The 23,180-nt window shown below is 68.3% G+C and overlaps 1 protein-coding gene across 3 annotated transcripts; it reads left to right on the forward strand.

Annotated features, from left to right (window-relative positions):
- The first annotated feature begins 1,301 nt into the window (after positions 1-1,301).
- Positions 1,302-22,599, forward strand: ASPG (asparaginase). Of its 3 annotated transcripts, none has more exons than XM_016121497.2 (15): positions 1,302-1,524; positions 6,096-6,204; positions 6,861-6,972; positions 9,087-9,212; positions 9,689-9,772; positions 10,009-10,135; positions 13,115-13,227; positions 15,095-15,277; positions 15,382-15,498; positions 15,920-16,036; positions 17,205-17,300; positions 17,428-17,591; positions 19,471-19,557; positions 21,166-21,265; positions 21,803-22,599. In XM_016121497.2, exons 1-15 carry the CDS (start codon positions 1,443-1,445, stop codon positions 21,971-21,973), a joined length of 1,788 nt encoding a protein of 595 aa, XP_015976983.2. In that variant the 5' UTR covers positions 1,302-1,442; the 3' UTR covers positions 21,974-22,599. The 3 variants fall into 3 exon arrangements, with proteins under 3 accessions (XP_015976983.2, XP_015976984.2, XP_015976982.2); XM_016121498.2 differs by having other exon boundaries at positions 15,385-15,498; XM_016121496.2 differs by lacking the exons at positions 21,166-21,265; positions 21,803-22,599 and adding an exon at positions 20,093-20,438 and having other exon boundaries at positions 15,385-15,498.
- The last annotated feature ends 581 nt before the right edge of the window (positions 22,600-23,180 follow it).

Genomic DNA, 23,180 nt, shown 5'->3' on the forward strand with positions numbered 1-23,180 from the left:
GGCCAGCAGAGCAGGAGGGGGCAGGACAGCCGAGCTCCCCGGAGACGCTGTGTACCCCTGGTCCTCACCTTTAGATGGCAGGAACCTGTGGCTCCCCAAGCCCTGGAAGAGAAGCCGCTGTCGGTATGGCACCAGAAGCCTCCCTGGGCCCACACCCGTTTTCTGGCCTTACAGTGGCCAGTAGGGTGTTAGGGGTGGCTTGTACGGATGCAGCAGGTGCCAAGAGCTCGGTGACCCCACAGCCAGGGCCAGGCAGACTTAGGACCCTCAGGGAGTAGCCCAAAGGCAGACACATGTAGAGAGTGGGCTGGAGACATGGGCATGTGGACATGGCACACAGTTCCCGAGGGAGGGGCTGGATGTGTCCGCCCTGCCCATAGTCACACGTTGAAGCCCTGACTCCCAGCCCCTCAGAATATTGACGGGGCCTTCAAAGCGGTGACTGGGTAAATCCAGTCTTAATCCAGTCTCACCGGTGACCTTATAAGAAGAGATTTGGACAGACACCGGGGTCCCGCGCAGATGGAGAGCCACTTGCATGCCAAGGCGCCAGGCTACCGGAGGAGCCACGCCTGATTCCCGAGCCCCAGCCCCCTGCTGTGCCCGCCGCAGGCCCGCGCACTCCGATGCGGACCCCCAGCTGCACGGAATCCACTCGCATCTGTGTAGACGAGATTTTGCTATCAGTATCAAATGACTTCCATGGAATGAAAATCAGATACAGGAAGGGCTCTCTCTGGAGACGGCGCCGTTGCCCGCAGTGCGTGCGGCCTGGTCGCCGCGCTTTCCGCCACGGGGTGCCGGCGCCCGCGGAGGGAGCCGCATGGCGAATCCACATTGAGCCTGCTCAGCATCTCCCTTCCCTCTGGGCTCTCGCCGTGGAGGAGTCCTCTCCGGCCCTTCTCGATGGGGTGTGAGGGGTGGGCTGGGGTCTCTGCGGGTCCCAGGCCACCCCAAGGAGTGGACGCTGAGGGCGTGGTCAACAGCGCTGGCTCCGCGGAGCGCCGGGGTCTGCGGGGCTGCCTGGGACGGGAGGACGGCCCCCTGCGCGTGCAGGTCCCTCCTAGCACCTCTGTCTGCAGGCACAGCGCCTGTGCGCCCTCGTCACAGACACACCCAGGGCCACTGCCAGAGCAGGAAACGGGCTCGCTGGAGAGGCCCAGGCCCCGCCCACCCCGGTAGGCCCCGCCCCCAGGAGGGTGTCCGACTCCCCAAGGCGGGTGGACTCACAGACTCCCCCGCCCGTTCCCCGGCCCCGCCCCGCAGGCCCCGCCCCGCCCCCTAGGGCTGACCTCCGCCCTCCTCAGCCTCTCCTCAGTCCCGCGGTGCCCGCAGCCCTTCGAAGTCCCCTAGGGTCACCTGCAGTCTTTCGCCATCACCTCCGGTTCCCTGCAGCCCTTACGGTGCCCCTCCCCCAAGTCCGCCCTGGTCCACCTGCCGGCATGTCGCGCGCAACGGGGCCCGAGCGGCGGCTCCTGGCCATCTACACCGGCGGCACCATTGGCATGCGGAGCGAGCACGGCAGTGAGTTGCGACGGCCCGGGGAGGGGGCGGCCCCCGGGGCGGTGGGTGGGATCATCCTGGAGCTGTCGAGCCCTCGCGAGGCCGCGGGTCCCGCACCCCGATCCCTGTGGGCCGAGGTGCATTCTTCTGGAGAGAGGGAGAGGACGTGGCGGGACGCGCCTGGACCTTGGCGGTGCCGTCAGTGCGTCGTGGGGTCTGGAGGCCCCGGAGCGTCTGTCCGACCCCGTCCCTGGGCAAACACTCCCGCAGGCAGGTGCTTAGGGGCTGTGAGGCCCCTCACTAGGACTGCTGAGTGGCTACGATGTGACCCCCACCGCGCATTCCCAGCTGTTCTAAGTGCCCTGGGCCCCTGGCACTTAGGGCGTCTGACACTTCTGGGGACGTGTCCACTGCAGGAGGTGCCTTTGCACAGTTGGGCAGTGGCATGATTGGACGACTCCCAGCAGGAGTGACTGCTGGGGGCGGGGGTGGGGGCGGGGGTGTCTGGCCAGGGCGCCCGGCTCTGCTGGCTGCCTGGGCAGGGGTGCCACCTGCATGGCTGAGCACCTTCAAGGGGGACCCAGTGTGGGGTGCCTGAGGCTCTGCAGGGGTGAGCAGACCACTGCTGCTCTGAGCACCCAGGAAGCCGCCACTCGGGAGGGCGGGTGCGTGTCCTGCCCGCCGAGACGCCTGCAGCCCTCATTCTTGAACCCCTCTCCTGCTGTCCTCTAGGGCACTGCCCCTAGAGGGTCCGGTTTCCTGTGGGCACTGGGCCTTCTTCTCCCCCTTCTTCCTCCCTCCACTGCCGGCCACCCCTCCCGGCTGTCCCAGGTGCCCGTCACACCTGGGGCAGCCCCAAACGCAGCTGGCCCTGAGCGTCCTCACACTCGGACCCTCTCCCGGCTCCCCTTCCAGGGGCTTCTCCCTCCCCTGCCCACCTCCGTCCCCCACGCCCAGATCTGATGGTCTCCTTTGCCCTGGCCGGTCCATGGGCCACTTCCACTCCCGTCTGTCCCAGCCTCTTCTGACCCCCCTCTTCCCACTGAAGCAGCTGCTCAAACACCCTTGGCAGCTGCTTCTCAGTCTTGTGCCCCTGTTACTCCGTCGGGGCACCCAGTGGGCAGTTCACGGACACTCGAGGCCAGTTTGTGCTGGGCCCTGAGAATCAGCCCCATGTGCAGCTCTGTCCTGGAGGGTCTTATGCACTTGGGGCGGGGTTGTCCAATGCCCGCTAGTTGTCACCCCTTGGGCTGCAGGAGTCTGTCCCTCCCCCTCGTCCCTCCCCCTTGGACAGTCCACAGGTCGGCACATGCCTGGTCCTCAGCTCGACCCTCGAAAGCCAGAGAGGGGCTGACATTAAACCTGTAGTGGCATGTGCTTAAGGATCTGTCACAGGGCACGGGGGTCATCAGGCCCCATGAAGGCGAGGTCAGCCCTGAAGCCAGCATCAGCCTGGGGAGGTAGGGGGCCTGATCAGCAAGCCACGCAGCCCACCTGTCCCAGCTAGAGGGGACGCTGGTCTCCTAAGCCCTGGTGTCTTGGAGAAGGTGCCCCCACCCGGGCATAGGGGCTGCGTATCCACAGCAGCTGCTCAGCACCAGCCCTCTCGTGCCCTGACCCCACTGTCAGATCCTTCCCCACTTCAGGGGGGGTTCAGGGGAGCCCAGGGGTTATGCCTCAGGGCACGAAGCAGGACAAGACCTGAGATCTGGTCTCTGCCATCGCCCTAGAAGAGGAGCAGCCAGGGAATGGGGTGCCAGGGCTTCGTGGCCCCCGACTCTGAGGGACACACAGGTTGTGTTCGTTTTCCTGTGTCCAAGGACGAGGGCAGCTCCATGGCCAGGGAAGGAGCCAGGCGAGGACAGGCTCAGGCGCTAGGCCCGGGGCCAGGGGAGCCCCTGCCTGCCGCCAACCCGGGGGTGCTTGGGGCCTGGCCTCCTGCCCTGCCCACTCACGCTGCCACCACGTTAATGACTGACCAGCCGCACTGCTGAGCAGCTCTGGCGTGAGAGGTGGTGAGGGAGGTGGTGCCAGCCACAGCAGAGCTGTTTGGATTGTTGCTGTTGAGAGCATTTCTGCGCCTGCCAGTAAACAGCGGCCTGCAGGGTTCACGGCCACAAGTCCAAATCCTGCCAAAGGTCGGGACAGCGAGGGAAGGGCAGGGACGGTGGCAGCTAGGGACACCCTTTGGCCCATCCCTTCCCTGAGTTCATCAAAGATGCCCCAGATCAAGGGGCATCATGAATCCCAAAACCACCGATAAGCCCAGGCTGCATCAGAGGACGAGGAACTCAGAGACCCCGGCGTCACCGTGGGGGCCACGGGCCTGAGTGGCCCTCGTGAGCCTCGCTCCTCGCAGGCACGGCGGGGCGAGCAGGGCTCCGGGCCCAGGACGACAAAGGCGCCAGGCAGCCTGGGAGGCTGCAGGCGGTCCTGGCAGCTGCGTCCTGTCAGTCTGGGTGACGTCCACGGCTTCTCAGTCACTGCAATGTGGCATCTGGGCCCCCGGCCTGGACCTCCTTCCTGAACACGGTCCCACAAGCTCACGAGTTCACAGTTTTATGGCCTAAGCTAGGTTCCGGGGGGACCTGCTGTCCTGGGGGAAACTGCCTCCCAGGTGACTGTGTTCGGAGCCTGCAGCGTCCCGCTGCCGGCCACGCTGGCTCCCTGCCTGTTCGGCTCAGGACCAGGCCCAGGCAGGCCGGGCTCTGGCTCTGTACGGCCTGAAGCCCTGGCGGCCCTCGTTAAGAAAAATCATACAACTTACAAAATCAGAGTTAGGTGTGAAAGCAGACATTTATTTAGAACGACAAAGGAGACCCACGTGCCGGAGAGGCTCAGAGACGGAGAGGGACCGCGGCTGGGGACAGGCAAGGTGCCTGGGGGCCGCAGGGGTCACTGGCAGATGAGAAGGGCAGCTGTTTAGTAAACAGAAGTTTGCCCTGCCCCCACGTCAAAAGAGACAGTCTCGGATGATTACACAACCTCTTGTTCAAGTCCTTCTAGGAGTTAAGCAAGGGACGGAAGATTCTTTCGAGCCTGCAGCTAAAGTTGCCCTTAGCAAAACAATCCATGAACCACGGGGGCACATTTCAAGGTGACTCGTTCTGAACCCCGCCCCCCAAGTCCCTCCTCTGAAACTCCCTCCGAAGCGGCCCATTCCAGGAACTGGGCAGGTAGATTGTCCCATATCTTATCAAACCAGTCTCGGCCTTGACGAAGGTCAACTTTCTGACAGTGACAGTGGCCATTCCAGGAGGCAGTGACGTGGGCGGCTCCCAGAGTTAAGCCTGTGGTGTGAGCACTCGGGCAGCTAACGGGGGGCTTTCCGAGAGGCGCCTGTCCCGGGGTGTCCTCCCGGGGCCCGGGGCAGCAGCAGGAGCTGGCTGTCGCACGTCTTCGGCACCTCTGACCCTTTCACGTTTTCATTAGCCCTTCTAAGTAAGTCGTTCAGTGAAGCTACTTAGAGATTTTGAAACTGCCTGTGTAAGAAACGTCCAAACCTGCAGAGAAGTTTTATGAGTTGATTTGAACCAAACTGACAACAGTCGCTGGGCAGCGAAATCGCAAGGGATTGAGAAAACGCTCCGGACAATGGCAGTTCCACGGCTTATGTCACATGGTAGAATCTAAGGAAGAGACGTAGGAAGTTGCGTCGCATGCACCGGTGGCAGATCGGGGGGCGGCAGAAGGCAAAGCGGGGACGTCCCTGGGACTGGACAACACGTGAGACGAGGGACACACGCTTCGCTTACGTTGGCGGGTGCGGGACGGATGACAGCGGTGTGCGGGGGGCTGCGGTCTGGCATGGTTGTGCCCCGAGGGGGCTGGACAAGGCGCTCGCCTGACATTTCTAAGGTATGTGATCTTAGATGCACAAGGATGATAGCCAGGCTCACTCACAGTAACGCTGACCTTCGCCAAGGAGGCCGCAGGCGTAGGGCGGGACTGCCGGCCAGTGACCGCTCACTCTAGTTAGGAATTTTCCCGTTCAGCCCACCCTGCGTGGTTACTTCCTGTCTCTGAGTTTGCAAGGCCGCCACGCAAACCTCCCCCGAGCTTGTCAGGTTTACTGCGTGGCCCCTTTTTCGTCCACAAAACCTTATGCAAACTTCTGCATGCCGATGAAAGTAGCTGTCTCACTCTGCTCAGTTTGAGAACCTTTACTTTCAAGTGCATTTTAAAATTAATTTTGTCTAATTGGAACGTTCCTCACAATCGCTGCTGTAATTTTAAGTTGCCATCTCCCTGAGGCGTGTAGCCCACGTTTCTGTGTGGCTATGATGTGGCGCTTCCATCCTGACAGTCACCAAACCGAGCTCTCAGGACATAAAACGTTTAGATTGTCCTTTAGCAAGATTTTGCCGTTCTTTTTCTTCCATTCTGCTTAACTGCAAGACCACTGAATTCGCAATGTCCTAATTTTTACACCATCTGAAGGCCCCGCCCCCACCCCTGCGCAGACCCTGGCCCCAGCACCGGCCTGCGGGGAGGGAGGGACCTGCGGGGAGGGAGAGGCCGGCAGCTGCGGGAGCCCGCGGTGGCTGCCGGCCCCTGACCCCGCCGCGGCCCGGCCCGGCCTCTCCCTGCAGTGCTCCTGCCCGGGAGGGGCCTGGCCAACGTCCTGAAGACTCTGCCCATGTTCCACGACAAGGAGTACGCCCAGGCCCGCGGCCTCCCCGGGGACACCCTGGTTCTGCCGTGAGTGTGGGGTCCCCGCAGGGACGCGGCCCGCTGTCGTGGGAGAGGGCCATTCCGAGACCAGACCGTGCCTGGGGCTCCCTGGGGCACGCTGTGCTTCCTCAGGGGCTCCTGGGGAGCCACTTGCAGGAGGCTGTCACGAATGTCTTCTGGAACTCTCTACAGCTGACCCACAGCCCCCTTTCAGTTGGGCCTCAGACCCCACCAACTTGGGGGTGGCCGGCCCCACGTGGCTCCTTCTCTCCAGAACGTGAAGGCCCCTCTGTTTCTCGGCCCGCAGCGGGGCGGCCTGGTGCCCTCCCCAGCAGGCGGGCCGAGTGAGGAGGACTCGCCCTCCTGCCAGCCACATTCCTCCCAGGGGCGCCCCCGGCTCGCTCGGGGCAGAGCCCAGCCTCGCTCTCAGAGCTGGTGGTGGGAAGATGGCCACGCCCTCCGGTGGGAGCAGCCCTGCTGGCCGGGCCTTCCGGCGCCCCGCCCCTGTTCCTGGGGGCGCCAGGTGGAAGGGATGCCGGGCTCTGTACTCAGGATGCGGAGGGTTCGTGGGTGTGCAGGGCCCAGGAACACTGGGCCCCGGGTGCCGGGGCCCCTCGGGGCGGAGGGGAACAGAGTAGGCCAATGGGGGCGCTGAGTGGGAGCCGCCCTTTTGCCGCCTGCAGGCCGGCCAGTGCTAATCAGAGGGTCATCTACACCGTGCTGGAGTGGGAGCCCCTCTTGGACTCCAGTGACATGACCATCACCAAGTGGGTTCAGATTGCCCAGACCATCGAGGTAGCTGGGGAATGTACTGGGCGGAACTGGGTGTCTGGGCGGGGCTAGAGTACGGGCGGGGCTAGAATGTGGGTGGGGCTGTGGGGGCGGGGTTGTGTGGGGCTGTGGGGTGGGCGGGGCTGCGTGTACTGGGCGGGGCTGCGTGTACTGGGTGGGGCTGGGTGGGCAGGGCTGTGGGTGCGGGGTGGGGTTGTGTGGGGCGGGGCTGCATATACTGGGTGGGGCTGTGGGGTGGGCGGGGCTGCGTGTACTGGGTGGGGCTGGGTGGGCAGGGCTGTGGGTGCGGGGCAGGGCTGTGGGTGCGGGGTGGGGTTGTGTGGGGCGGGGCTGCATATACTGGGTGGGGCTGTGGGGTGAGGGGGGCTGGGTGGGCAGGGCTGTGGGTGCGGGGTGGGGTTGTGGGGCGGGGCTGCGTATACTGGGTGGGGCTGTGAGTGGGCAGGGTTGTGGGTGTGGGGCGGGGCTACATATACTGGGTGGGGCTGTGTGGGGGCGGGGTTGTGTGGGGCGGGGCTGTATATACTGGGCCGGGGTGGGCGGGGCTGCGTGTATTGGGTGAGGCTGTGGGTGGGCAGGGCTGTGGGGTGGGTGGGGTTGTGTGTACCAGGCGGGCTGCGGGTGTGGGCGGGGCTATGAGGGTGGGCGGGGCTGCGTGTACTGGGGGCCGTGGAGTGGGCGGGGCTGCGGGTGTGGGCGGGACGCGGCCCACACTGCAGAAGCCTTCTGGGGTCAGTGGTGCTGTCTGCCCGCTGACCCCTGGGAGCGCCAAGGAGCAGCAGCCTCGGGAAAGTGCCCGCCCCTCGCGTGATACCTCAGCGGCAGGGCCTCTGAAGCCCTTGCCCCCGTGTAAATGGAGGGTGGGCAGTGAGTGCTCCCTCCTTTCCCTGGAGGACATTGCCGCACCAGCGTCCTGGCTTGTGTGTACGGTTGGTTTGTCCCAGTCAGTATCCTGGGCGGGGACGTGTGATACTTCCTGTAGGTCAACAAGCTCACAGCTGGCCAGGTCCTCTGTTCACGCCCACCCTGGGGCTGAGGTCTTGAAGGATTTAAGACCCACAAAAGGGTGCAGAGCCCCGCCAGGCGGCGGCGTGGCAGGGCATCGAGCGTGCACGCCTCGCCTGTGGCCAGAGCGCCCCACACCAGCTTCCTCTCTGTTCTCCCCACCCCGCCGCCATCTCCAGCTTTCACCCCATCCTGTGTGAGCCTGGCCCTGGCTTTCTGGGGGCCCGGGGGAGGGGGTTCTGGGGGGGCGGGGGGCCTCCCACCCCTCAGGCCCGGTTCTCACCTGCTCCCCTTCCCCAGCAGCCACAGGAACGGGCCCTGGTCACACACCTGTCTCCTTCTGCCTGGAGGAGGACAGCTTCCTGGGCTTCGTCTCCCTCACTGCGAGTGACTGGGACAGCGTGCGGCCCTGGGCCTGGCCCTTGTGTCCCTGAGTGGGGCCACCGGCTACCCGTGGGCATGTGTGCAGCCGCAGTCTGGGCAGCCGCTCTGGTGTGTGGCCAGCAAGGCCCTCTGTGCAGCGCCTGGGCTTCCTGCTGAGTGTCACTGGCTAGGTCCTGGCCGCAGGGTCCAGCTACCACAGGCTCACAGGGGGCCTTCGGAGCCAGGTGGCCCTGCCTGCGACTGGGCCCCATGAGGCCAGCAGAGGGCACCCCAGCCCACCCCGTGGCTCAACTCTGCGATTCCCAGGCCAGCTTGGCGTGGTCTTTCTATGGGCGCTGAGGGCGGCCCCCTCAGGACGGGCTAGGCCTCTCGGCTTCCACCTCTGCGCCCCTTGCAATCACAGCGAGGCCCAGTCCTGGCTGCCCTCTAGGAGGTGGTGGCCGGAGGACATCCCTGCCTAGCCATCTGCTCTCCTGCAGAGCTGGCCCACGTGCCTGGGAGGGAGGAGGCCGCCCTGGGACGGGGGGAGCATGGGGGCTGGGGCCCTGGGCAGTGGCTAATTTCCAGAGAGAGCCTCCCCTGTGACCGGGGTCCCACAGTGCCCTGGCCCCTGCCCCTCCTGCCACGGGGCCCTCTCTGTTTCCTGGTTGGAGGCCACCAGGCACCAGCTCCCAGAGGCCAGCAATGGCGAGGGGCCGGCCTGCCTGAGGCTGCCCCCCACCCTGCAGACACACTACGAGCAGTATCACGGCTTCGTCATCCTCCACGGCACCGACACCATGGCTTTCGCGGCCTCCGTGCTCGCCTTTGCGCTGGAGAACCTGCAGAAAACCGTCATCCTCACCGGCTCCCAGGTGACGTCGCAGGCTGTTGGGGCCGAGGCCTGTGGGTCCGGCCGTGGGTCAGGCCTTCCTGAGGCCACAGGGTCCGTCGGCGCTGCCGGGCCCAGCTCAGCCTGCAGCCCCCGCCGCCGCTCCTGCTCTGCCTGGCCTGTGATTTGACCAGGCCAGTGAGGGAGTGAAGCGAGGGTGCCCTTGGGGCCCGGGAGCTGGGCTGGGCGGCGAGGTGGACCCCGGGTGGGAGGCCCATCGGATGTGGGGACCGGCTGGCCGCTGGCCGTCAGCAATGGGCACCGGAGCCTGCAGGGGACCAGAGGGCATCGGCGCACGGGGCGGCTGGTGCTGTCGGCAGGAGCAGGCGTGCGAGCGGCTGGTCCCTGCAGACCCCCGCCTCCTGCGAGCCTGGGACCCCCAGCCCTTCCTTCTCGGAGACCCCGGGGGGGCCCCTGGATGGCCCTTAGCAACTCCTGTGGCCCCCCTCCCCCCGCCAGGTGCCCATCCACGCCCTCTGGAGTGACGGCCGCGAGAACCTGCTGGGGGCCCTGCTCATGGCCGGCCAGTACGTGATCCCTGAGGTAGCCCTCCCCACCCCCTCGCGTGGTGGGTGGGGCCGGTGCCTGGGTCCAGGGTCCAGCGCAGGGTGCCCGTGTGCTCCCGGGGCCCGTGGGTGCGGCCCTCAGGTGGGACCCACAGGTGAAGGGCCGAGTAGGGGTTTAAAGGTCCATCCTTCACCTTGCGTGTGTGTGGGTTTTCACGAAGCAGACGGTGGGGGCAGGGCAGGGCCGCTCACGCCGCCGTCCCCGCCCCCCAGGTCTGCCTGTTCTTCCAGAACCAGCTGTTTCGGGGCACGCGGGTCACCAAGGTGGACACACGCAGGTTCGCGGCCTTCTGCTCCCCCAACCTGCCGCCTCTGGCCGTGGTGGGCGCCGACGTGATAAGTAAGCTGCGTGGGCCCGGCCCACATGGCGGCACCCGCGGGTCCCGCAGGGGTGTGGCGGCCGGGAGGGTGCTCAGGGCGGAGGTGGCCCATGCACTGAACAGCACGGCTCTGGGGTCTGCCCTGGGCCAAGAGAGGCCAGTGGCTGCTGGGAGGGGGGCCCCCGCAGGTAACCCCAGCTCAGAGCCGGGGGTCAACTGGAGGAGCTGGTGCGGGGGAGCTGCCCCTCATCTGTCCCCTCTGGCCCTGCGGCCCGAGCTCAGGAGCCCCTCTCGGTGATTATGGGCCATGCTTCTGGGTCCCTGGGGACGTGGCTGCTGCAGTGTGACAGTCCCTGGGACCTTTGGGGGAGTCTCTCTGTCCCCTGGGCCTGGTGGTGGCCCAGCCCCTTGTGTTTCCAGTGAGGCATGTGTCTTGAGACCCCCAGGGAGCACTCGCTCTTGCCCCGGGTATGGGAGCTGCCTCAGACCTTGTGCTCAGCACGGCAGCTGGGCCCTGAGCTCAGGCCACCCTGACGGCCCACGGCGAGTCCCTCTGTGCCCTGGGTGCCGGCCCCCCATGGTGTCCCCAGCTGTCTCCTGGCTGTGCGCCAGGCCCCGCCCCACTCCTGGTCTGAGGCGGGCATGGCCGACCCCTCTGACTCCCTCCGTGGGACAGGCAGGAGTGTCTGCACTTTCCTGGGACACGCGGGTTCTCTGCAGTGGCCTTGCCGTCTGTCCCTGCCCCGGCCACGTAAAGGGCAGCCCCCGGCCTGGCCTGCGCCTCTTCACTTCCCCAGATCCCCTGTTCCCACCCTCTAGCGGTGGGACTCTGTCGTGGGGGCCCAGGCCTGGCACAGCCGGCCTTCCTGAGGGGAGTTCGGGGCCCTGAAGCCTTGCTCAGGGCAGGGCTGCTCCTGGGGGACCCACAGGCCCCTGTGGTTCTTCTGTTTGGACCACCTCACCACCGCGTCCAGCCCTTGGGATGGCAGAGGTGGCCCTTCCCTTGGTTGCGGCGGGGCCTGTGGGGGTCTGCAGGGGGCAGCCCGGCAGGCTGGCATGGGGTCTCTGAGTGCAGCAGGTGAAGGGTCTGGGCTCATTCCTGGTGGGGGTGGGGGCTGGTCTTGTGACCCCAAAAGTCCCCAGAGCTTCCCCGTCCCACCTCAGGACACCTAGCTGTGGGATTGGGTGTGGTGACAGGCTGGTGACAGGAGCCCTACTGGCCGCCCAGTCCGCCTGCCAGGCACGTGTGGGGCCGAGGCGGCAGGGCAGGAGCAGAGCTGGGGGTGGGGGCCAAGGCAGGGGGAGAAAGGGCCACCCAAGCGTGTTCCCCCCCCGCCCCCGATCCCTGGGTCCCTCGCTGTGCCCCTCCCCCACCTGCTCCAGAGCGCCCCCCAGGAGTGAGTCCCAGGGTGCATCGTCACACCTCAGGGCTTTGGGGGCCAGGCGGGGGCCACTTCCTCACCGAGGGCCAGAGCAGCCGCCCCGTGCGGTGCCGGCAGGCGGCCTGTCCCCTGCCCTGGCTCGTGGTGGCGCTCTGGCCGCCTCTCGGGTCTGGCGTGGCCACCCCAAGCCAGCTGAGGGAGGAGGCGGCGGCCCCTCCCCCACGGGGGCTGAGTCACGCCTTATCTGGGCATCCGGAGTGGAGCTTCTGGGGACACAGCCCGCAGGCGGGTGCGGAGGTGTTCATGGGACCCCAGGGCCTCTGCCTGAGCCACGCCAAGCCCAGGCAGGCCCTGGCCTCGGGTGCTGCTTAGCCCAGGCCCAGCAGCTTGGTGGGCGCAGGGCTGAGTCTGGCCTGAGGGAGGAGGCCCCCGAGGCCTCTGGGGCCCCCCGCCCCCGTTCCCCTCTGGCCCAGGGCGTGGGGTGTGGGAGAAACTGCGCCCCGCCCTCCTGCCCCGTGTCAGGCCCCGGCCGGTTTCGGCACCTGTGCTGGGAACACCAAGCTCTGCCCAGGGTGTGGCCGGCAGGGCCGGGGAGGGGGCCGAGGGGCCGCGGGGCGCCTGGGCCAGCAGGGCGCAAGCAAGGCCACGGGATGCGGAGGGCCGGGATGCGGAGGGCCCGCTCTCGGGAGCTCAGGCTGTCTTCATGCCCCTCTGAGGGGCCGCTGCAGACGGCAGGCCTGGGGCTCAGGAGGCGGCGCTGAGCCAGGCGGGGGCTGGCTCCGTCCTGCGCACATGGTCCACGCCAGGCCTGCAGGAGGCCACGGCCTTCCCGTGGAGCTGTCGTCCATCCTCGCCTTGGCCCCTCCAGTCGTGGGGGAGCCAGGTCTTGGCCTCCAGCAGGCCCGGGCGAGAGACGTGGCCTTCTTTGTCCCCACGAACCCTCTGCAGCCCCCCCCCCGCCACCATCTGGGGTGCAGAGCCCTAAACAAAAGGCCGGGCCTGGCTGCTGACCGAGCCACGGCCGGCGGAGGGCCTCTGGGCCTCGCCAGCTCCTCCCGGCTGCCCCGCCTCGGCCCACCCCCCACGCCTCTACCCCTCCAACCCCCCCCCCGCCCCCGGTGTCTGGAACGTTCCTCAGCTTGCTACCACGCATGAGCTGCTCTGGCAGACGCAGCAGGGGCGAATCGGGTGGAGGCTCGTGCGTTTGCTCACTCGCTCGTCGGCTGGGTGGGCCGCGGGAGCAGCAGGCGACCCGCAGGGGCCGGCGGGGCCGGCTGCTCTGAGGGTCCCACCTGAGCGTCTCCTGGGGTCCGGGACGGCGCCGCGCCCTCGGCCTCTGCCCCAGCAGCAGCTACGCGGCCCGCGGGGTCAGGCAGGCCCTGGCCTCACGGGCCCTCTGAGCCGCCCGCGGAGCCCGCATGGGCCAGAGTGTGCGTGGCCCCGGGCTGGCCCGCCATGTGGGCGGAGCGGAGGCTGCACTGGGGTTGGGGGGGGTGGTGCCTGGAGAAGGCCCAGGGCTCTGAAAACGCTGGGGGAGGCCTGGGGCGTGCACGAGGCTGGAGGAGCCGGGCCGGGCCCCCGGCCGGCGGACCCCACACACTCCCTCTGTCCTCGCAGTCAACCGGGAGCTGGTGCGGAGGGCGCGCGGGCAGGGCCGGCTGGTGGTATCCGGCAGCATGGAGCACGACGTGGGCCTGCTGCGCCTCTACCCAGGCATCCCCGCCACCCTGGTAAGAACCTGCCGGCCCGCCCGCCCGCCCCACAGGTGCCCCACGGCCCCCCAGAGCCTGCCCCTGCTGCCCGCCGCTCCCCCGAGGCCGGCCCTCAGAGGGCGACAGTCGCATCGAGCTCCTCAGGCCTGGGACCTGCACCCCGACCTGCCCCTCCGCCGAGGGCCCGGTCTCAGCTTTGTCGCGGTGTGGACTTGTCCTGTGGACACCTGCGGAGTCACAGCACCTGATCCTCTGGGCTTTCTGGGGCCGATGGGCCTGGACCCAGGACCCTACTCTTCCTTGTGGCTGCTCCGCGGTCCTCTGCCAGCTCCCTGCCATCGACCCTCAGCCTCTCGCCGTCACTGGGGTAGCCACAGCACCTGCCTCTGTCCTGCTTTGTGAGCTGGGCTCATGAGGTGCCACAAGGGGCATCGCGTTGAGTGTCCCTGAGCTAAAAGCCCCTCGGGGCGTGGCCGGGGTACATGCAGGGGTGTGGCCGCTGGGAGGCGAGGCACCAGGCAGCAGGCGCCGCGGCCCACAACACTTGCTTCAGGACCGTGGCCCCCTCCTCTATCTGCATGGTGGCTTCACGGTGTGTCCGCACACACAGGGTGGCCCAGGGGGGCAGCGGGAGCCCATGGCCTCCAGGACTTGGCACTGGGGCGCAGTCTGCGAACCGGCACCCGATCCTCTCCAGGCCTCTGGGGACAGACGTGGCAGTCTGTCTACCATGTGTCCCCGAGGCCCGTGTGGGGCCCGGCACAGGGTGGGCGTTCCGCTGTATTTGGCGAATGAGTGAGCCGTGACCAAGCCCCGTGGGAGGCCCAGCGGGGAGACAGGCTTATGGGTCAAGCAAACGGCACAGCCTCACCAGGCCCTGGGCCAGGGCTCACCCCAGACGTTGTTCCTGGGACCCCCGGCCTCTGAGGATCCCTACCACCTGCCATCACATGCCCTCTGGGGCTCCAGGTCACTTGCAGCCTGAGGGTCTGTGATGAGCTTTCCTCTCCCAGGACAGAGATCCTCAGGGCAGGGGGTGCGGAGGGGGCGGGTCCTCGAGGGCACCGAGGACAGCCCCTGTGACACGGGCCCGAGCCGCAGCACGGGGCTGGGCCGGCAGGTGGGGTCTTCCCGGGAGCCGACACTGCTGGCCGGGTGGCTGGACCGGAGCCCGGCACCGGCCTCTCACCACCGGGCAGGCCCGGGCCTAGGAGGCGGGCCTCGCGTTTGTGGCGGCCGCTGCTCGAGGCTGCCGCGTGACGCGGCGCTGAGCACTGCAGATTCCTCCCGGGCCTGTGTCACTCGGGTTTCCAGAACATGCTCGCCGTAGCCAGGGGAGGGGTGGCAGGGGGGACAAAGGGCCACGGAGCCAGTGCCGCCGCCCTGGCTCCCTGCGCTCGCCCCCGCGGAGGCGGGCAAGGCGGAGCGGGGGGACGGGGTCCTGCGCCAGGTGGACCCACCGCCCCTTTGTCTATCTTCTGGGTGGGGACTTCCGGCCTCGTGGGGTGTGGGGGGGCTGGTGCCTGGCTTGCAACAGAACCCGGAGCGCTGCGGTGTGACACCCACCAGGCCGTCCCCGGATACCGGCAGCCAGAAGCACCCGGGCACCCCGCTGTGTGTGGCCTGGGGGGCGGGGCAGAGCCTGGGAGCTGGGGGACAGATGCCGGCCCCGCCGCCCCCCACGACCCCTCCATCCCCTTCCCACCGTGTCCTGGTCGTCCCCACACCAGCCTCAGCCTCGGACACATAGCAGGCCTGGTGGGGAGCCGCCTCTCGGGGCCCCCCCGCAGCCCCTGCTGTCTGTGGCCGCGCTCAGGACTGTGCGGCTGGGGCGGGAAGCAGAGCCCTCACCGACGCCCCCACCCACCCACCCACGCCCCCGCAGGTTCGGGCCTTCCTGCAGCCCCCCCTGAAGGGCGTGGTCTTGGAGACCTTCGGCTCCGGGAACGGGCCCACCAAGCCCGACCTGCTGCAGGAGCTGCGGGCGGCGGCCGAGCGCGGCGTCCTCATCCTCAACTGCACACACTGCCTGCGGGGCTCCGTGACCTCGCGCTATGCGGCTGGCATGGTGGGCCGGGGGACGAGGCCTGGGGAGGCGGGGGCCGGGCCGGGGGCACAGGGCCGCCTGGCCTGGGAGCCCGCACCCCACCTCCCGCCCGCGGCCCCTCCCAGCAGACCGCGGCCAGAGCCAGCATCGTCTCCGGCTTCGACATGACGTCGGAGGCCGCCCTGGCCAAGCTGTCCTACGTGCTGGGCCAGCCCGGGCTGGGCGTGGATGGCAGGAAGGAGGTGTGTGCCCCTCTGGCTGGGGGCTACGTGTCACGGGACGGAGGGTGTGCCAGGGGTGCTGACTCAGGCCGACAGCGGGGCTCCGTGCAGGAGTGCGGAGGGAGCAGGGGTACGGGGCTCCTCATGGTGCAGAGGGCCAGCTCTGGGGCTGGACTGCCCCCACCCTTTGCTGACCCCAAGCCCAGGCCTGTCTTGTTCTTCCACCTCGAGGAGCCTCAAGTCTGGCAGGCCCTCTGGGGCCTTGGGGACCCTGAGATTGTCGGGATGGAGGGCAGGGCTGGCCTTAAGGTCCTGGCCTGGACCACGCTCAAGCCTGAGGGGTGGACCCCAAACAGAGGGGTGCAGGCCTAGGGCAGCCCTCGCCGCACACCCAGCTTGGCTGTCGGGCCGGGGCTCTGGCTCTCCTGTGCCTCCTCCCCAGCTGCTGGCCAGGGACCTTCGGGGAGAGATGACGCTGCCCGTGGTGGACGAGTGCCAGCCCCCGCTTCGCGGCAGCGCCCTGCGCCTCGGGGTGGCCCAGCTCCTCAGTCTGAGCCAGGTACTGCCCCATGCGGTGGACGGCATGGGGCCTAAGGGCGGGTCCTGCTGATGTGCCAGGCGCCAGCCACGGCCTCTGTCATTCCAGCACACGAGCAGAAACCCCCCCAGTGCGGCCTGGTTCCGGGCCGGGTCCATCCGGTTCTGGGCCTGGGTCCGTGGTGGGAGGACTTGCAGGGGCCCGGGGGGCAGCGTGCGGGGCAGTGCCAGGGCAGGGGCGGGAGGCTTTGCCATGCGTAGCGCGTGGCCAGTCACTCTGGGGGCCTTGCCGGCCTGGCCATTAGCGCTGGCCCTGGCCCCGGGGGTAGGTGCACTCAGGTCCTGGGTGCGGGAGGGAGGGGCCCCCACCCAGGGTCTGCAGGCTCTGAGTACCGGGGCTTCCTGAGGTAGGGGCCCTGGGTTCGAGCTCCCCTCCCATTTCTCTGCCGGGGCTCCCAGGAGGGGCAGGGCAGCTGAGGATGTGTCTCGGGGGCTGGGGCTGGGGGCTCAGGCTGGACCAGGCCCGCGGGGGTTACCGGGGCCTCCTGGAGCCCCCGTCACATGCCCACCTGGCCTCTGGTCCAGCGTGGGAGCCCAGCAGGTGACAGAGCACTGAGTCCACTGCTGTCTGGGGTCGTGCCTCAGTTTCCCCTCTTCAGAGCAAGGGTGGGGATGGACCTGTTGTGGAGAGGTTTGGTGATGTTAATTGCCACTCGCCTGGGGCTGGCGATGGCCACGTGAGGGGACAGGGCATGTGGCCTGTTATTAAGGTGGCTGCGTCCAGCCTTAATGACCCGGGTGCAGGCGGCCGGCGGTAGCTGTGTGGTCAGGCCCGGCTGTGGGCGTGGGGACCCCGGCCCTCTGTCGTCTTGGGGGGCTCCCAGGCAGCCTACTGCTTTCCCGGTGCCGGGGTCTCTGCAGAGCAGGGTTCTCTCCAGCGGGGGGTGGGGGGCTGGTACTGCTCCCCATGCTCCCCAAGCCTGTGCCTCGTGATGGCCGCGTCCCTGTGTCCTTGGAGGCAGACTAGGAAACGGGTCCCAGAAGGTGGGTGACAGGCCCTGGTCACACAGGTCGCGAGGCTGGGGACAAATGGCAGTGTCACGTCCTGGGCTTTGCTTCCAGGGTTGGGGGGTGCCGAGGACCCCAGGGGAAGACGTGGTCCCAGGGTGCCGCTGTCCCCACCCCCGCAGGAGTTGGACGCTGTTCGAGACGCCCTGACGCCGAGCCTGGCCTGCGCCGCGGCCCGCGCCGGCGACCTGGAGGCCCTGCAGGCGCTGGCAGCGCTGGTGAGCCCCCGGCCCCCAGGGACCAGCCCGCCACACGGGGGCCCCCGACGCCTCCCGTTCCCTCCCCAGGACCTACCCACCCCCGCCCAGCTCTTCCTCAGTGGGACACGTCCTTGCATCACCGCAGGGCACTGACCTGAGCCTGGAGGACTTTACCGGCCAAACTCCGCTGCACGCGGCCGCCCGGGGGGGCCATGCTGGGGTGGCCGCCATGCTGCTGCAGAAAGGGGCAAACGTGGACGCCCGAGATGAGGATGGCCTCAGCCCGCTGCTGCTGGCCATCAAGGGCAGGTACTCGGGGGACGCTGCAGTGGACGTGCGGGCAGGGGCGATGTGTGGGCTGGGCCCGGACAGAGCTACAGAGGGGCCGCCAGTTTGCCTGTGGTCACACAGCCTCCCCGGGCGGAGCTGGATGGGTTAGGGTGCCTGCCTCCCAGAGCCTCGCCCACCCCCGCCTCGTCCCTGGGCACTGGCCGTGACCATGATGGGCCTACTCTGGGCAGGGTGGTCAAGGAGGGCTTCCTGGAGGAGGTACCCTCCAAGCTGAGCCAGGCAGGGCCCAGAAGGACCCTGGAGCAAAGAGCCTGGAAAAGAAAAACACTCAGACACAACAGAAGGGGTCCCACGTGTGTTCTGTGGGGCTGGGGTGGGGGGCAGGGGGAGAAGGCCCCCCCCAGCTCCGGGATGCGGCAGGTGTCAAGCAGGCTGCAGGGCCAGGTCGGGCGGGGGTCTCCCTAGAGGGGGGGCAGATGATGCGCGACACCGGGCAGAGCGGTGGGGGCCCACCCCGCAGCCAGGGCCAGGGGCCGGGGTCACGCATGGCCTCGCCTGGGGCTCCCGTGGCGTGCACACACGAGGTAGGGGCTGCGCCTTGCAGGGCCGTGCGTGAGGGTCAGTGCCGAACGAAATCACGCACAAGCAGGGTCCTGGGACGTCCCGCCCTCCCCCGCCCGCTCTGACCCCTTCCCCCGGCAGGTGGCCCGGGCACGGGGCCTGAGGAGGCCCATGTGCCGTCTGCTAGGGTCCCGCTTTGCCCTCCCCAGACCCCCGGCTCCCCTCGGAACGCCTCCCCAGGGAGAAGGGGCGAAGAGCGTGGCCCGCAGGACCCTGGCTTGCTGGGGGAGGCAAGCGTCTTCACGCCCAGGCCACCAGACTGTCAGGGTCAAGCCCTGGGCGGCCTCGTCTCTTCTCTGAATGCCAGGGTGGAGTGTGTCGCCCGTGGTGACCAGGCGATGAGGCCACACCTTCCTTCCCGGCTCCTGTGAGCCTGGTCCTCAGCATAGGCCCGGAGGGCAGGAGGCTGTGCCCAGTGCACCAGGGCGCCTGGCCATCTGGCTGGAGACCCAGCTGCACCCTGGGGCGTGGGTGGGGACGCCATGAGCTCACCCCATCCCGGCCCCACCCCCCATCCCCACCCAGGCCCCTGGCTGTCACAATGCCACCCAAACCGGTCTCTCCACCTCACTGTCCTGCGCAGCAGAACAGCTCCCTGCAGGTGGGGGTGGAGAGCAAGGCCTGGGGGTGCCACCCTCCCCCCTAAAGTGGGGGACCATGTCACCTGAGGCCCACCCTGACTTGGCCGGGGAAGTAGGCTGGCGAGTGGCCAGCCATCAAGGTGTCCCCCACTGCCGTCGGCCGTGGCCCCCGCCCCTCCTGTTCCTCGGCTTTGCAGAGCCCCACTGTCCCCCGCCTGTCCCCCGCCTGTCCCCATGGCCGGCTCACCCCAGTGTGGCCCAGGCTTGGCCCAGGCGACAGAGCCTTTGGATACCGGCTGTGGGCCAGCCTGACCCCACTGTCCAGGCTTGTCTGCCTCAACCCCACCCCGCCCCCAAGGGCAGAGTCTGGGCCCGGTCGACTCAGTTTGGGCGCGCGTGTGCCGTGGGGCTGAGCAGCGTGGCGTGAAGACTGTCCCCCAGCGTGGGCTGTCCCCTGGTTCCCACGGGAATGCCGCAGCCCTCAGGATGGGTGGGAGGAGACCGCGCGGGGGCGGCTGGAGATGCTCTCTGGCCAGGGCTGGAGGACGCCCTGCATGGGGTCGGGCGCTTGGGTGCCCTGCAGATCCGGGACGTCCAGACGAGTTGGTGGGGGGACTGCGGGCCCCTAGACCCGAGGCCCTGCCTCGTCAGCCCCGGCTGCCGGGAGATGCTCAGCTCGCGCCTTCTCGTGGCAGGCATCAGAGCGTCATCAAGCTGCTGCGGGAAGCCGGTGCCCGCCTGGCCCCCCAGGAGCTGGAGGAGGCCGGCACGGAGCTGTGCAGGTGAGGGCCGCAGGCACACCTGCGCCCCAGAGGACGTGGGGCTGGGGTTCCCGGAAGGGGGGACCGGGGGCTGGGCCGGGGCTTCAGAGGCATGGCAGCCAGTTCCTGATGTGACTCTGACCTCGCAGCTGCCCCAGGTGGCCACCAGGCTGGCCTGGGGAGACAGGCCCTGCAGGTCCCCACTGCTGGCAGTGGCAGGGGGGACAGCAGGACTCCAGAGCTCGGTCGCTCCCTCCGTCCCCTGGGGCCTAGGCACCCCCGTTCCCGTCTGCCCTGCACCTTCCAGCAATTCCCGTGTGCAGCCTGGGCTGCCCACTGGCTGGTCCGAGGGCCACAGAGGGAACGAGGGAGGGAGGGACAGAGGCCTGTCTGGTGTGGCCAGGGTCGGGGGCTGGGAGCGGCCAGAGCCTTCGTCCCAGGTGGGTGATGGTGGTGGGGTCTCAGGAAGAATGAGGAGGGGCTGAGCTGCTGGCTCACAGGAGCCTGAAGCCCTAGCCTCCTGCCCCGCCCCCGCTTCTCTCTGCCCCCACCCCAGGCCTAGATATGGGTCCAGTGGAGACTCCACGGGCTCCCAGCCTCGGCCCCTCCAAGCTGGTTTCCAATGTTCCTGGGGGTCAGTCAGATCCTGCCGGTTGACCTGCCCCCCATCTGCTCTCGGGGAATACGGGGGAGGTGGGCACTCAGGTGTGATGGGGCAGGGCCCGGGACAGAGGGGCCAGCCGAGCCTGTGGGGTCCGCCTACAGCCACGGCCTCAGCTCTGAAGAGCTGGGGCTACTTAGTTCAGAGCTGTTCCCCCAGGCAGGCCTGTTGGCTCCACTGACAGATGGGGAAACTGAGGCAGAGGGAGGTGGGGATGGCCAGGTCCCATGGGGGTGGGCTTGTCCAACTCAAGCTGCTTGGCTGGCTTCAGGGGGCCCTGGGCTGACCCTTCCTCGGGTCCAGTGCGTGCGGGCGCCGGTGCAGGAGGCCGGGGGCGGGTCTGGGAGGGGCCAGCGGTGCCGTCAGGCGTGATTCACCCCAGAAGCTACCTGGCACCGCGGCGAAGGCTCCTGCTGCTGCTTCCCGGCTAGGAGGGGGGTTGCCAGGGCCCCTTTGGGGGGCAGCCCTTCCCTCTCCGGCCCCCGAGCCCCGCCGACACAGCTGGCAGCGGCCCTTCCCCACCAGGCCCCAGGGGGGGCGGTCCCCACTGGAGGCCTCTCTGCCCACCTCCGAGCCCCTCCCCCAGGCCCCTCTCGGCCCCTTGGAACCCCCTTTGAACCGCGGGCCCACTCCGGACTCCCCGAGGCTGCAGCCCCGCCCAGGGACAGCTGCGCTGTGACATGTGCCAGGAGGGGGCGTGCGCCCGTGCGTGCACGTGTGCGCGTGCAGGTGCGTGCATGCTCCCGCACGCATGTGCGTGTGTGCGCGCGCACCTTGACCTGAGTCACAGTCAGCCCCACGGGGCGAAACCGGCCTCCGGCCGCCGGCTCCCACTCCCCGCCCCGGGCCAGCTGTTTGGGGCTGGCTCTGCAGAGGTGCCGAGGGTGGCCCCGGGCAGGCGGGTGGGCTGAGGGACTGGCGGGCGCCCGGCAGGCCCTGATGGCTCCCCCTCCTGGCTTCCCGCCCAGGCTGGCGACCAAGGCGGACGGCGACGGTCTGCGGGCGTGGTGGCAGGCGGGGGCCGACCTGGGGAGGCCAGGCTACGATGGGCGCAGCGCCCTGCTCGTCGTGAGTGCCACCAGGGTCCCTGTCGTGAGTGCCACCGGGGTCCCCTGTCGTGAGTGCCACCGGGGTCCCCTGTCGTGAGTGCCACCGGGGTCCCCTGTCGTGAGTGCCACCAGGGTCCCTGTCGTGAGTGCCACCAGGGTCCCTGCCGTGAGTGCCACCGGGGTCCCCTGGCGTGAGTGCCACCGGGGTCCCCTGGCGTGAGTGCCACCGGGGTCCCCTGTCGTGAGTGCCACCGGGGTCCCCTGGCGTGAGTGCCACCAGGGTCCCTGCCGTGAGTGCCACCAGGGTCCCTGAGGCGACATCCTGTGGGGGTCCTCTCCCACAGCCCACAAGACCCCTCCTCTCCTCCCCCAGATGCCAACTCTTGGTCTCTTGGTGAACACACTTCACATTCAGGAGTCCAGGGCACTGTCCCCCTCCCAGTCCCAGCCCCTCCCTGGGGGTCTCTGTGCCTGGGAGGAGGAGTCGGGAGGGGCCCTGCTGGTGGGGCCGGCCCTGGTGGTCAGCGCAGCCCCCGCCTCGCGCCCCCTCCCACAGGCAGAAGCTGCAGGACGCCTGGAAGTAGTGACCCTGCTGCGGCGCCTCCAGGGTGGGGCCGATGGTCTGGCCCCAGAGGGTCCTCCAGGCGGGGCCGACCACGCCTCTGAGGAGCTCGTGGCCCTGCAGCTGGAGCCTGGCTCGGGGGCCGTGTCCAAGGGCCAGGCCTGAGATAGCCCAGGCCCCAGCCCGACCCCCGCAGGCTGGCACACCGTGCAGGAATGCTGAACGTGCTGCCGGAGCTGGGAGCAGTCCCGGGGGGCTTCCCGAAGGAAGGGCCCACCTCAGACCTGCATTCCGCCCTGTCCTGTGGGGCGCCCCTTGACACAGCCGCCACAGCCCTGGAGCACTGCAGCCATGGCTGAGAAGTTCCCCACGCCCAGAGGGGCCTCAGCCACATTCCACCTGCCGCGGGGCCTGCTGGGCTAGGGGTTCCTGCTTGGCCCCCAGGCCCCACCCGCCCCCCCGACCCCCACCTCCCCTGTGTAAGGCTGGGCCCCATGGAGGGGTGCCCGGGCTTGCCTGACGGCCCTGCCCGCACACTGCCTGGGCCTCAGAGAGGCTCTTTCCGGGAAGTACTGCCTGGTGTCTAGCCCGAAGCTGCCCTGTTGCAGCAGGAGCCACCCCTCCCTGTGTGACCCACTGCAGGGGCCAAAGGCGCCGTGCCTCTGCCATGGCTCGGGCTGGCCTGTGCCCTGCTGGTGGGACCGCTTCCCATCCTGTGTCCAAGACGGGTCTAAATGTCTTTGTTGGGCAGAGTGACAATAAAGTCTCTCTGGGGACCACTGTCTCCCCAGGTCCCCAAAATCCTGCTCCAGTGGTTGTGTCTTGGTCCCAGGACCTAGTGTGTGGACATCTGTCCGAGGTTCTGGGTCAAAGGGCGGTGACTTCAGCTGGGGCTGAGAGCCGCTCAGCCAGCCCTGTCCTGAGGCAGCATGAGCTGTGAGCCAGGCCCCTAGGGGAGGCCAAGCTGTCCCCTCCCCCTGCCTCTTGGCCTGCCCGGACTGTTTATTCCAAACAGCCTCTGCCCCTGAATCTTTCTCATTCCTGCAGTTTGGACTCACCCCCTCCGGGCAGCCCTCCACCCACATCTCTCTAGTCCCCTCAGCAGGGTTCTTTCTGGCCCCTGGAGCCACTGACCCACATTACCTGGTATGATCCAGGTCCACCCAGGCCACTAGCCCAGGCAGCCAGAGAGGGAGTGGCCTGTGTAGCCTCCCACCCCCAACCCTCGGGTACAGCAGAGGTGTGCAGTGGATGGGGCAGGCCCAGGCCTGGCCGGCATGGCTCTCTAAGGCCAGTGGGCAGCCACAGTCTTGACAGAGGCCTGGCTGGGACTGAAATCAGGCGTTTGGTCCCCCAGCAAATTCTCCCAACG

The sequence above is a fragment of the Rousettus aegyptiacus genome, unplaced genomic scaffold (assembly GCF_014176215.1).
Source record: "Rousettus aegyptiacus isolate mRouAeg1 unplaced genomic scaffold, mRouAeg1.p scaffold_m13_p_3, whole genome shotgun sequence".
Classification (NCBI taxonomy): Eukaryota; Metazoa; Chordata; class Mammalia; order Chiroptera; family Pteropodidae; genus Rousettus; species Rousettus aegyptiacus.